At 38.5% G+C, this 14833-nt stretch overlaps 1 protein-coding gene across 1 annotated transcript; it reads left to right on the forward strand.

Moving 5' to 3' along the window:
- Nucleotides 1-6901: 6901 nt before the first annotated feature.
- Nucleotides 6902-7366, forward strand: LOC139196118 (uncharacterized). The gene has a single exon (XM_070821779.1). It carries the CDS (start codon nt 6902-6904, stop codon nt 7364-7366), a length of 465 nt encoding a protein of 154 aa, XP_070677880.1.
- The last annotated feature ends 7467 nt before the right edge of the window (nt 7367-14833 follow it).

The raw sequence follows: 14833 nt of genomic DNA on the forward strand, positions 1-14833 counted from the left end.
ACTACACTAAGGGAGTGTGATGGTTGGCTAAGCTCACGATGAGAACGGAAGTAACGTGCAAAGTTCTGTAGGAAGCTTGTGGATTTACAAATAAGGAACATAAGGAACTTTTCTTGACGGATCCATTTAGAACCCAAATTTTTACAGATTGCACATTCTGTGATTGCATTCACATAAATAGTCTGGTGGATACCGGGTTCAAAACTTTCTCATCTCCTAAATTATCGTAATAGTTTCGAACCCTTTCCCCTCTTCTTAATTAATCTACATAATAGGCTGATATTTACCAAATAAATGAAACACAGGGACATGTAGAGATATACAGACAATAACAAATAAAGTATAATCTTAGAAGTTCTGGTTGCTCCCAACGAAAAATGAATCGATAGCTATATGTTTGCCTTCTTTCTGGGACAGCTTCGGCCTTTTGTCTTTCCTTTGGCTTGTACGATGATCCTTCTCGACATTTCTGACAAGGTTTCTAACCAAAAATATTAGGTAAAACTAACTTATCAAGAGAAGAAAAAACGGATTACGGAGAGAGGAAAGTTGGAAACTCAACGTATAAGGTCGTTGTCGATAAAATAAAATAAATTATTTCGATGGCAAGCATAGACAAGATCTATGGACGAAAACAAACTTTTTACTAGATTAAAGATGCAAACCATGTTCTCTTGTAATCAGGCGAGTGCGGATTATCAGTAACAATGTCAACCGCTTAACATCATACTTCAACTCAAAATTGTACATTTAGAGAAGATTCGTAGCTGATGGGTATGAGCAAATAATAGCAGCAAATGAAAGTGTAACTGTTTGGATCAAAACTTGAACTTTGGGCTCAAGAAAGGAGCTGGCCCAAAAGAAGGCCTGAAAGAAAGAGTTGGCCAAGGCCCAGCCGAAACCCAGAAAAGCAGAAAAGGCCTTTTCTGACTTGGTGCAGCTCATGAAGACCACTTGCTCACCTACCCAAAGGCCAAGTGGTATAGACTGATCAGCTACACAACCCATAAAGTACTTTATGGTGGCAGTACATGTAAAATAGCTGATAAGTCATCACCCTTCAAACCGCATTCGGGCAAGGTTGCTGCTACAGCCGAGTTGTCTATATAAGAAGAAAGAGAAACCAGGAATAAGGACACTCAATCAAACAAACAAATGCAAGCACAAACTCTGCTCAAAGCCAGATTTGCCTTCAAAACGAAGCTGTAGTCAGCCCAAGCCTTCATCCCTTTCGGGACAAGCCTTCATCCCTCGCGGGATAAACCTTCACTCAAACCTTTGTAATAGCTCTGCTATCCTGTTCAACCTTGCTGTAGTATCGATTCATCTTTTGTAATCTCTCTCTATCTCCCCCTCTCTCTCTAAAGCTTTCAGACCCTTGATAAACTACAAAGATAGGAACTTGCAAGACGATCAGCCTTACCCGACAAGGTTAAACCTTGCCCGACCTTCTTTGTTTTTGTCTTTTCATTCATTAGCCTAGCAATATGTTGTATACTTCCAGTTGTATTCAAGTTATTTCTAGCAAGATGACTATTAAAAGGCTTTCTCAGTATTTGGATCCGATTTGAATACATCTTCAGTGTTCAAACCAGATCCAAGTCCTAAGCCCTCGGGCATGCAAATCTGATCAGTTAAAAGTCCTTGGCCTCAAGGCATAAAAAAGAACCTTATGTGGACTTAACCCATCCACGACAGTCCTTGATAAACGAGAAGTCTGAAGTTACTTGGGGCGTAAGTAATCGACCTACCTCTTAGTTTTATTTCTATTATATTATGATTATCATAGAACGCTTAAGCATGGAATGGATTCTGATAGGAAGCCTCAAGGCCTACACCTAAGGCCCTACGAAGGCACTTATTTGGATTCATTCTGTTCTGCGATCTAGAACGTTTGAGTATAAGAACGAATTCTAATGGGAAGCCTCAAGGCCTACATCTAAGGCCCCATAAAGGCACCTATTTGGGTTCATTCTACCTATCAGACTCGGGTAATCAGAAGTATAATAGTTATAAGATTCCTACAATCACGAGAACAAATATGATATGTTCGAGCACTGGTTTAGTTACTGATAGGAAGCCTCAAGGCCTACACCTAAGGCCCCACAAAGGCACCTGTTATAACTAACACAATTTCGCGGGTATATACATATATACAACTAAAACTCGACATCCATTTTACATCTGCCATGCTGAAGATGGCAGTGGCACGCCTTAGCACCTAAAAGTTAATCTTGATTGTGAGCCTCAAGGCCTACACCTAAGGCCCCACAAAGGCACCTCTCAAAGTTAACTCTGTCATTCTCTTTCAGCCTTGCACGACGAGCCTTGCCTGAAGAGTCTTGCCCGACGAGACTTGCCCGACAAAGCCCGACAGTGAAGCAGAAGCCCGACAGCAGCCCTCAACCGGCGCCAACCTCCCGGGGAGCTGTGTGCTCGTCGGCCAGGAAACATCCCCGATGGAAATTCTTGACGCGAACATAGTTTTGGCACGCCCAGTGGGATCCCCTTTTTGATCAGAAGATATATGACAAAAATGCCAGAAGATTTGCAAACCACATTGTTGCAAATGTTGCAAAGATTAGAGAAAGCCTCCACCAGCCATCCAGGAGAGGTGATGGTGGACAATCCTGCAATTCCCTTCTCAGAAGCCCCTATAAATATGATCAATATGGCATGGGCTGAGAAGGGGAAAGAAAAAATTACGAGGGAAGTAGAAGAAAGAAGAAAGTAAACAAGGGGGCAAAGAGTTGCCCGAAGTCAATTCAAACAGTACCAAAAGCAGAGCAGGAAGCAAAACACATGTTCATTCCAATAAGAAAAGAGTTACAAATCATCCTATTCTAAAAAATTTACATCTTCACATAGGGTGATTATTCGAGAATGATATGTTTGCATAATGGCAAATATCCTACTGGGTTCGGCCAAAACAGTATGGCTATTTACAAGTTGAGACCTGGCATGCTCTAACTCCAAGTTTGATTTCTCTACTCCCTCGATTTGGTTCTCAAGGGTATCCAGAAGAGTTGCTTGTTCTGCTTTAAGAGCAACTAGTTGTTCCTCCAGCTTTTGAATCTCAGAAGTAACAACTCTGACCCTTTCTTTTGTCTGCAAGCTTTCTTCCATCAACCGATCAACTCGAGCGGATGTGCTTGACTCTTTCTCCATAAAGCACCTTGCCCGATTAGCTTGTCTGTCCGCTCTCTGGTATTGCTCCCTAAGAGCCCTCAAATTCTCAAAGAAAGAGAGAAAGGAATCATGATGGGGTTTTGATAGCTGACCAGTTTTGAAAGACTCAATTATGACCTTTTCTTGGTCACAAAGAGCCTTGAGGCTGAATGAAGCGGTGAAATCCTTCCTTGCCCATTCTTGGAAGACTCGTTGTTGCTCTGAAGAAACGGAGGTTGCTGAAGAATGTCTTGAAGATTTCAACCTTGTCTCAAGTCGCCCGAGTGCTTCAAAAAGTTTGGGCAACTTAGCAGGGTTTGAGGATGGGAAAGGAGGAGGATCCTGCACTGCAGCTCCCTCTAATGGAGCAATGCCCACTGGGGGGCAATTTCTGTCTGCCCGATCTGCTTAATTCCAGAAGGGGGAATCTCAGTACCTCCAGAAGATAAATGAGGACGAGAGCGCTTTGATTTACGGACCAAATGAGGGGGGGAAGTTTCTTTTGGAACTTGCTGCAAAAAGCCAAAAGACCAGGTCAAGACAATCTAAATACAGTTTGAGGCAAAAAGAGGCTTTGGAGAGAAGAAATGTACCTGACTCAGCCCTGGGGTTTCACCAGGAAGAGTACTAACCCCTTGTTGGGGGGAAGATTCTTCACCACCAGCAGGAGAGGAAAGAGCTGCACCTGAACCTGTACCAGTGCCCTAGAGATATCCAAAGACAGCAGTGATTGTTAGTAAATAGATCGTAAGAGGGAACCAAGAAGAAAATACTCTCATACCTGAGTTTGGTCTTGAGGAGGAGAAAGAGGTTCATCAATATCAACTGTCGGGCAAGCAAATGCCCGCGAGATTGCTACCTCTGAGGTTACAGGAATCTCAGGAACTATGGGTTCATTATCTGATACCACTGATGGAGAGGGTGGCTCATATACCGGAGAAGGATGCAGAAAACGTGAGTGAGAGTTAATTTGGAAGTAATGTACATGATTTCAATGTGGAAATAGTGGCTTACCAAGTTACTGTCCTTATCCACGAAGTGCAACATAACTCCTGTAGATGGATCAAATTGAGAGGAAGGAGTTGCATCCAGAGCAATAGAAGAAATCACAGACTTCAGAGGAGGGCCATGACTAGGCAAGGAGGCAGATGCCCCAGCCTAAATGCAAATAAGAAGAAAAGGAAAGATTAAGGCATTAGGTCTAGAAATTGGAGAGTTATCCAAGAGTTAGAAAGGAAGAAAAAGCACCTCTGAAGGGTTAACCTAGGAAGGAGAGAGACTTGTCTCTCGGGCAAGTTATGGAGAGGCCTAGGGCGGAAAAAGCTTTTCCTTTCTTGCGGCCTGATTCAAAATAATCAGATTTAGAGTTCTGTGAAAGCAAGAAGGGGTGTACAAAAAAATATATATATAAATCATACCTCGAGTTCTTTGAGGGCAGTATTTTGCAGTTCTTCAGCCTTTTTTAGCATAGCAGCTCTTAATGGTTCCTCTTTAGAAGCAATAATTGGTCTTTTAGATGCTTGAGGTCCTGTTTTTCGAGAAAAACAAGAAACAATTAGATAAAGGAGAAAGGTAGCAGTTTGATAAAGAAAAACAGAAACTTACTTGAAGATTGTTGCTTCTTTCTGCCTGCCTCAGGGACTGGAGCAGATGGGGCTGATAACTTAGGAGGAGCAATAGTTCTTGCTCTCTTACTCTTTCTAGTAAGAGTTGGTCGTTTGGTTTTGGGTAAAAGTGCAGGATCAGGATCTAAAGTCTTAATCACAGCCGCTTTCTTTCGCTTGGGTGCTTTAATAATTACCTCGGGTGTTTCTTCAGCTCCTGAATCCCCAAAGGATTCTGAAACATCCACACCTTCCCCAGCTTCTCGTCTTTCAGCCTCTGCGGCAGCTCCATGGAGAACTGCAGCATCAGCTGAGTCATCCTTGGACTCAATGGCTTCTGATTCAACATCCACTGGGGCTGCAGGGTCAAGCAAAAATAAGGATATAAGGACTTCATAAGGGAAACAGAATCGGGTTAAAAGAGAAGTACCTATCAGAAGTGACCGATTCTTCTCTTGGATCATCTCCTTCCAATTTTCAAGCTCACCCGAGCCGGGGTATGACTTAAGAGAAAGTTGGTTGAAAAGGCGATCATGAGTCTCTTTCAAATCTCTTCCATATTTCTTGGTCCATTTGTCTTCCCACCAAGAAGAGAAGAGCGAAGTACATTCAAAGTTGAGAACGATGGACTTTCGGGCCGCTTGACTCATTACGTCAAGACTGTGTCGGGCAGCTCGGAATATCACCTCAGGTGGAGTTGGTAACCGGAATGAAGTGCCACAATGGATAAAGTCGAAGAACGGGATAGGAATGGCCTGCCTAAATCCTAACTGCCTGCTGCAAAAGTTAGGATGGTACACTTCCAAACCTCGGTCATATCTATTACCCCGAACTCCCCAGGCCATGTCTCTCGGTTGAATGCAGCTAATGAATTTCTCCCTGCAAAAAGGGGTAGCATCTTCGCCAGGGGCATCTTGAAAGACTTGGTCAGAAAACCAAGGATATCTCCTCAAGACCGATGCACCCCATTCTAAATTTGATCGAGTCCTACAAACTCTGAAGAAGTAAAAGCAGGCAAAGGTGGAATGATCTATAGGGGCAGCTTCAGCCAGGATTCGGGCAGGGGCCACACCCTCCGGGAACTCCAAATTAGCAGCCCGAAACTCTGGAAAGTACCATTGAAGCCAGGTTTGTATCATCCAGATAGGCCCATTCAGGTTGGTCTTAAATGGCTCGCCTTGAGTCAAATGGCTCACCTTGAGTCTTTTGGTTCGGTTCGGTTTTAGTGATCTAGAAACCGAACCAAACCGAACCGAACCGAATTAATTAAATTAATTTTTTCATTTAATTATTTGTTTTGGGTATTATTTTCTAAACCCAATTTTTAAGTTAAAATGTGCTAAACCCAATGTGTTGCCAAACTTTAAAGCTCAAAATATTAAAAAAAGGCCTATAAAAACTCTAAACCCTAACCTATTATTTCTCCCCCATATAAGGTTCCGAAACCAAACCTCCTCCTGAAGTACCTACATCTATCTCCATAGCACTGTCTACTTCTGCCCCAACTTCCTTTTCCAAATCTACTCTCATATAACATGTAACAGAATCCATAAACATTTATTTCGGGTAGATTACTTGGGTAATTTGTGATGGAAAAGAATCCAACACACACTAAATAAATCCACCCACGCATTACTTTTACTAATCAAGTTGTCAACATGCAGTTACAAGCAAACAACCCTGATCTTTGAACAACATCATACAATTTAACTTTTCTAAGTCATTTGTACGATTTTTGTGTTGTGAGATTGTTAGTTTGGACTTTGGAAGACTTGATTGATGATTTTAGTTCAACTTTAAATGTTTATTTTCATTGTCTTTGATTCTAGTTAGAATGTTTATGTTATGATTGTGTTGGATATGTTAAAATTTAAAATTTCAATGTTTTTCATTTTTTGAAAAAATAAAAAACAAAAAACCGAAACCGAACCGAAAAAAAATTGAACCGAAAAAAAATTAAACCGAAACGAACCGAGCCGAAATTTCGGTTTGGTTTCGATTTTGGCAAAAAACCGAACCGATTTAAACCGAACCCACCCCTAGCGGCCATGGTGTGTCAGCCAACTGAGGAACAACCTTAATATGGTGGCTCTATTGCTGGTCGCTCTTACAAACCACGAAACAGAGCGATGACGCATGCCAATCTGATGAATAACTACTTCGACCCCAACTCGGTGTACATAGAAGAAGATTTCAGACGTCGCTTCTGGATGGGGAGTCATGTCTTCGAGCGTTTACCTTGTGATGTCCAGCAGGTTAATCCGTACTTTCGACAGAAGCGGAACAGAGCAGGCCGCCCTAGTTTCTCACCTCATCAAAAGGTTACTGTTGCACTCCGAATGATGGCCTATGGCTCCCCAACTGATTCGATTGATGAAACTCATGGTATGTCTGAGTCTACATGCCTTGATATTCTTCAAGAATTTTGTGACACAATTGTTCAGCTTTACAAAGACGAGTACCTCCGCGAGCCAAATCAAGAAAATCTGAATCGGCTCCTTCGCAAAGCTGAAGACCGTGGGTTTCCGGGCATGATATTGTCATTAGACTGCATGCATTGGGATTGGAAGAACTGTCCCACCGAATGGCAATGAGGCTTTAGCGGAAGGTTGAGAAAGTCAATTGTTGTGTTATAGGCGGTTGCCTCATATGACACATGGATCTGTCATGCTTTCTTTGGAGTCCCTGGATCCCAAAATGACATTGCAGTTCTTGGGTGTTCATCCCTTTTCAATAACTTGACGAAAGGAAAAGCACCTCAACTTGACTACTACATCAACGACCGTCAATACCATATGGGGTATTACTTGGCAGATGGCATCTACCCAAAATGGGCAACACTTGTTCAAGCAATTCCAAACCCTAGGAATGATGCGGAAAAGTTGTTTACCTTACACCAAGAGGCATATTGGAAGGATGTTGAGAGAGCTTTTGGTATTCTACAAGCACGGTGGAAGATCATCAGCGAACCAGCAAGAGGGTGGAGTCGAGAAAATTTGGACTCTATCATGATGTCTTGCATCATATTACACAATATGATAGTGAAGGATGAGCAAGATGGGTATATTGATGGAGAGTCCGATGACGACCAAGAAGATCCAAATAGGTCAAGAAGGGCTCGTGCAAAAATATATGATGAGCCTAATTTGCCTTTCAATCTAAGAACTGGTAGTATCTCTATAGATGAGTACATGAGGCGCTATAGAATGATACGTTCTCGTGCCATAAACAAGTACCTACAATAAGATCTTGTTGCACATCTTTGGGCCCAAAGAAGCATGGAGTAGGCATTTACATTTTATGTTTTTAAATGTTTTTAAAAATGTTGTTTAAGTTTCATGTTGTATAATTTTTATGTTGGTTAATGTTATTTAATGTTGTTTCATATTGTTTAATTTTGTTTCATGTTATTTAATTTAATTTAGGCTTTTTATATTAGCACTCCACAAAATGTTGAATGCACCCCATATTAAAATTTAATATTAACTGACTTATTTACTCCACTATGCAATGACAATTTTGACCTTATTAGGTTTTAAAAAAAAAAATTATAAATACACTCCAAATCACTTTTAGCGTATTATTTATTTTCTCAACTATCAAAACCCTCTCATCTTCTATTGTTGAATAAAACTCTAACTAATAAAACTACAAACGTGTTGATTGAGAAAAATTGCTTTTGACGAATGGAATACAAAATTGATTTTTCTGAAGCTTTACATGAGATAAGACTTCACATTTTTCATTGTTTTAGTGATTTCGATGACATCAATAATTATTTAATCTTGCGTTTGCTGCATTATTTAAACTTCTATATTCATATTCATCTTTTAGGGTTCATATTAATCTTGCATACCCAGTAACATGAGTCATATTAGTGCTAGAGTCATATACTACTTTTACAAATTGAGGATAGCCATTCTCCACATGAACTCGTACTCTCAATCTTTAGCCGTTTGATTGACGTACATTTCTCATTGTGAGTTTTTCTTTCTTTTTTCTTATTCTTTTCTTGTCACTAGGAGATGATCAGTGGAAAATGAGGAGAGACATGGCCTATATTTAAAGAAATCTGAGACCGATTCAGTTTTGATTTATTAATTAACTTCTACACCTGGATCATTAGCAGAGAAAGGGTCTTTATTTATTTTGTTCAAGACTAAGTCTAAAGACTTGTGAAATATATATAGAAGCATTATTTGTTAGCAGTAACGAGAGAGTCTTTTTTTTATTTATTTATTTTTTTATTTTTTTATTTTTTTACTCGGAAAGACTCAGCACCACGAGTCATTTTTAAGGCTTTTTAGAAGTTGAATAAGATGATTTCAAACTATACTAAGATGATTTCAAATCATCATTTTGAAATCATTCGGTAAACTAAATGCTCAGATGATTTGAAATATTTCGACAAATTAAACGTTCAAATGGTTAGATTCAATTCCTAAAAATTAAAAATGAGTGTTATAAGATTTGAGAAATGTGGGGTGTAAAGAAAATGTGGGGTGTATGTACAAAATATAAGATGTATATTGAGAATGTGGGGTGTGGGGGTATTATGGGAAAGTATGTGGGGTGTATTAAGATAATTTTTAAGTGAAAAAGCAAATATGGGGTGTATTAAGTATGTGGGGTTTATTCAACAATTTGTGGGGTGTTAATATAATAAGCCTTAAATTAATGTTGTATAATGGCTTAGGAAGTTATAGAAAAAAAAAATAGAATTTAAAAAAAATATGAAACAAATTTTGTGAAATAGAAGTTATAGGAAAAAAATGGAATTTAAAAAAAAAATATGAAACAAATTTTGTGAAATATAAGTTATAGGAAAAAAATGAAGGAAATTGTTGAAAAAATATTGAAGGAAATTATTGAAAAATTGAAACAAATATTATAGATGAAGGAAATATTGGAAAATATATTGAAGGAAATATTGAGAAATATATTGAAGGAAATATTGAAAAATATTGAAGAAGGAAATATTGCAAATGAAGTGAAGAATTGAAAGAACTTCACCATATTTATAGAAGAAAAGAAATGTTTAAATTAAAAATAAAAAAAAATAACCCAACGGCTAGCTGACTCAGCTAGCCGTTATATTAAAAAAAAATTCAAACTATTAGTGTCAGTTATAACCGACACTAATAGTAAATAATAAAAAAAAATTTGCCTATGAATACCTATTACTGTTGATTATAACCGACCGTATTAAAAAATCCTTCTTTAATGCTGTCGGTTATAACCGACAATAATGTGAAAATTATAAAAAAAAATAGCCAGCCCTTTGGCCCTTTGGCCCTTTGAAATTCCGTGGGGCCCTCCCAAATTCCCGAGCCCTCTGGCCTAGCCCTCGGTTGGAGACGGTTTTAAGGCTATTTTCGACCATCTGGACCTATGGACTATTCGGTTGGAGATGACCTTAGGGAGTAGAAAAAGGTTGATGTGCCTTGGGCCCATATATGTTTATTTAAAAATACAAAGAACAAGGCCCAAGAAAAAGGCTGCCCAAACTGAGAAATTCATGAACCTTTTATAATCTTTTAGTCCCTTGTACTATAGTTTAGTAATTTATTTTTTTATTATTTGTAAATGAGAAATTTTAATTACTAATTATATGAATAGTGAATTCAATAATAATTATTTCTCATCCTTTAGTGACACACCCTGACCGAGATCGAGGCATACTGACCATCACGTGAAGGTGACGTAGCCATGTGCACAGTGCGGAAGCAATAATATTATAAGGAAATACAAATAAATAAAAACCCTTTCATAAGAGTACTAGCTAAGATAAGTGCTAGTATATGTGTGAATACACAAATCAGAACATAAGTAGCCTAAGTTCAGTCCAGAAAACATGTACTAATTAAATGACACCCAAAGATGTCTTACAATGATATAAACTATCAGAACTACCGTTGACTCCTCAATGCCACCAACAAACACTTCTACCTAGAACCTGGAGGGGCGCAAAACAGAAAGTGTGAATGGGCAAAAACAAAGCTTTTCAAAACCATTTAATTTATCAAATGCTCTAACCCCTCATTGTAAAACATGTATAATTTCCCAGAAATAGAATATATATATATATATATATATATATATATATTTCAAATTATGCTTCACATATCCATATTCATAAGTATGCCAAGCCAAATATAGAATAGAATAAGCAACTCAGGTGAAAATAAGCTCATGGAAATGACATATTAGCCGGAACCTCTGCAGTGGTTTGTACGGCTGAATTCATAGCTCATCAATCAATCTAGTCGGAGTCACCGCAAGTGACCTATACGGCATCACGCCTGCACACGAGTCGAAACCACTATAGTTGTCTGTACGACAAGACTGGGTGTAATATAGTTATGCTTAATGCTACGCTCTTATGATATATGTGCGATAAATCGCTAGTCACCTACGAGTCGGAACCACTGTAGTGGTCTGTACGACAAGACTGTACACCTAAATTGGATCCAATGTGAGTATATGGTGCGGGAGGTGACATTAATAACATGCATGTGCCATCCCGTGGCAAAATCACAAACACTGGGGTGCATGTTTATGAGCTTAATATTTCTCAGTTAATCACAACCATTAAATTCACAACCACTAATCATAAACTCACCTGGAACTTACTTGAGCATCTACAACACCAAATCACATTTATGCATACAATTCTAACTCATGGTTTAAGCATAATTCAATAGGCATGGCATTTTCAAAGCATACTTTCATTTAAACACATTTTCTGGAAAATATATCAAGTATATAAATATATACTGAAAACCAAAAGCCCACTCATTGGTATGTCGAAGGGTCGTAGCCTCCGAGTCGTCCTTGACTGCGCTCGTCCTCTGGATAGGTCTCACCTATATGCGAAATAACTGAATAAACGTTATTTAAAGCACATAGACAAAACTAGTTAATAACTTCTCAAACATTGCTTAAATGGGATATTTGAATATACCACCGTGATCTACAAAACTTCACGAACATCCCCATATTTTTAGAAAAATTTTCCGACCACTCACGCACCGGCCAAGGCACTGCTAGACATGCTCCCACGCGCGGCCAACCCTGACGGAATCCTTAACCGACGTTAGAGAATATTCCGCTAAAAATTAGAATATTTCGTTAAAACTAACCTGACGCCGTTAGCTGTCGTTAGGAATATTCCGTCAACGTTGACAGAATATTCTCCTTTCTTCTCCGACGAATCGCCGGTCGACGTCGTCGTTGCCGAAAACTAGAAAATTTTCATATTGTCATATCTTATTCATTTCTCAACCAAAATCCATGAAATTTGTACCAAATTGAAGCTCTCGACTAGTAGAACAAGATCTTACCTTTCAAAAGTCCTAAAACCGACGGGAACTCGCCGGAAAATCCCTCGATAATCCAGCTAAACCTGCAACTTGTCGAAATTGGGCTTCCCGACGTCCAAAACACTTTGTTTTTCTTCTCTGAGCTTCGTGAAGACATTGTAAAGCTTCCTTTGACTTTAAAACCTTCTAAAAACTCCACATTTACGAGTGCATGAACAGTACCTCAAATATGGGTTCTCAGGTTTTCGAAGCTTTTACGTCAAACCAAAGGTCTAGATGAGTTCGTGACGATGAGATGAAGATGATGATGCTAACCACGAGCTCGATCCATGCGTGAAATGGAAGGTTCAAGGGTTGTCCGTACAACTTCTACGGAATTTGCAGAAAAATCGAGAGAGAGGAGAGAGAGAGGGTCAACAGGATTGGGCGTGTGTGGTCCAGTTTGGGTCACCAATCAAAACAAAAGAAAACTTAGTCCTAATTGGGTCCAAACAATTAGTAAAGAACTTAATTGGTCCAAAACCTAACTTAAACCACAAAACCACACAAAGCGTCCAAGGGTGCTTTAGTCATTTCCAAGCCATCGATAATATTATTTTGGGACGGGCTCTGACATTTAGTGTAAATATATCATTGTATAAAAAAGAAAATTAAATCAATGGCATTATATGTTACATGTGAGTGTAGTCATATTCTGGATTCGTGCTCATCTTTAAATGAATGAAGAGAGAAGTGACTCAAGCTCGTAACATCTCTAACATTAAAAATTAACGTTTGACTCAAATATGGTGAGTGAAATATATAGTTATGATCCTAAGTGATACTCAAATACCACATTTATTGAGTAATTTATGAATTTTGGCATTGTGAAGATGCAATACCATTTCAGGCATTCGATTGGTATCGAAAGGATGTGAGTGGAGTACCCTTCCTCTTATTGGCATTAGGGTTTACATTTTCTTGCGCCACTGGCATTACACGATGTAATTGCTATATGTTCTTTTCATTCGCCTTCTAATGAGTTGGTGGTTATCTTGTTGATGTTGTTCATATTCTTAAATTTGGTCTAGAGTTTAAGGTTTATTAGCGTACAAATCTCTAAGGTGTAGAAACTCTTCTCTAGAGTGTTCTTAATTCAATTTCTATAGTTGCCCATGAAATACTAATGAAAACAAATCATAAAAAAGGTTTCTCTCCTTCGTGAGAGGTCTTCTCTCCTTTACTGTGAGAGTTTCTTATCACCTGTGTGTGGTAGTTTCCAACTCAACCATCCCTTCTCTGCCGTCGGCTCTAGCTCTGGCCCGGGTCGATGGCTATCGGTTTCCCCTGCTTTCTTTTCCTCTTCTGGTCAATTTTCCTGGGTATTTTCCACTGATCGTCTTCGATCTTTCCCTTCTCCCATCTTCCACCTCCATGGTTTTCTTCCTTCCTCTTCCTTCCCGTCAAATTTGGCTCTGGTTTTCTTCAACCCCATATTTTTTTTGAATCTGTAACCACACTCTTTTGACGCGTTTCGACACGTTTCGAGCCGATTTCCAGCCAAACCACGGCTAGTTAGCCATTGAAAAAGGTACAATTATCTTCTTCTCGTTGAGAAAGTATGATTTTCATTATGAATCACTTGATTTCGTTGAGTATTGAAGAAGTTATGAACGTTTAAAGTTTACCCAGTTTTCTGCGAGTTTCCGGCAAGTTTTCCACTTTTCCCTCGGACCAGTCAACTTTGAGGTTATTTTCTGACCATCTTTGGCAATCATTGGGCTTCCAAATAAATATAATCTTATCCTACACTTTCCTATCTTCATTTTGATATATTATGGGTCGAATTTGGTTAAGAAACGATTGAGTTACGAAGCTTTGAAAATTGCCCAAACTTCTGGCCAAAAGCTTTAGCGGAAGGACCAAAATCATGGATGGTGGACAATCTCAGGGACTACTTCTATTGATTTTAAATCTTAGGGACCAAACTTATGGATGATACAAATCTCAGGGACCATTTTGAATAAAAAGCTTTTGTAAATGCCATTTGTCAGTCAAAATTAATGAATACCAATTTGTTTGATTTGAATCTAATTTTCAAAAGTTAATAAGATCTCTTCAGTATTAAACCCTGTAGGGAATTTTACAAGTAAATTGAGATATTATTTCAAGAAGAAGTGCGTAGATAATTGGGCTGAGACGTGGTATTTAGTTTTCTTTAAGGAGATTCAAGTCCACTGCATTTTGAAAAAAGTTTACAAACCGATGCTACAATATATCTCTTAACTTGTCATCTCCAGGATACAATAGCCTAACTGAATCGTCGTGTGACTCAAACATATATGCACAAAAAAAAAAAAAAGAAGAAGAATCCAAAGCTCCATCAAAAGAACACTCTTCTTTGGCCAGCAAGTAAAAGACGGAAAAGATGGAGGAATGAAGAATAATATTTTTTTTAGAGAAAATGTTGGTGGGATGATGAACAAAAAGATGATGCAAAAAATGCTACTAATTATAGGTTTATTGTCACCCCTAATGAATAGGGTAATAAACTTATAATTAACAACAAAAAGAGTTACAATAGATGAAAGGTTAACAGACTCCACTTAATTCCCCACTAATAACAAATAATGACAAACAAACTTAATTTCCCACTAGCAACCAATTAATAATAATATAATTTATTTATTTAATATTAAAAATGCACCAACATTCCCCCACTCATTTTTAATATTAATTGAGGAGAAAAGAAGAAAAATT

This window comes from Malus domestica, chromosome 05, assembly GCF_042453785.1.
Source record: "Malus domestica chromosome 05, GDT2T_hap1".
Taxonomy (NCBI): Eukaryota; Viridiplantae; Streptophyta; class Magnoliopsida; order Rosales; family Rosaceae; genus Malus; species Malus domestica.

Bases quoted from the DNA above. Each gene is read 5' to 3' on its own strand.
- LOC139196118 (XM_070821779.1), top strand. From the start codon at position 6,902: ATGACGCATGCCAATCTGATGAATAACTACTTCGACCCCAACTCGGTG.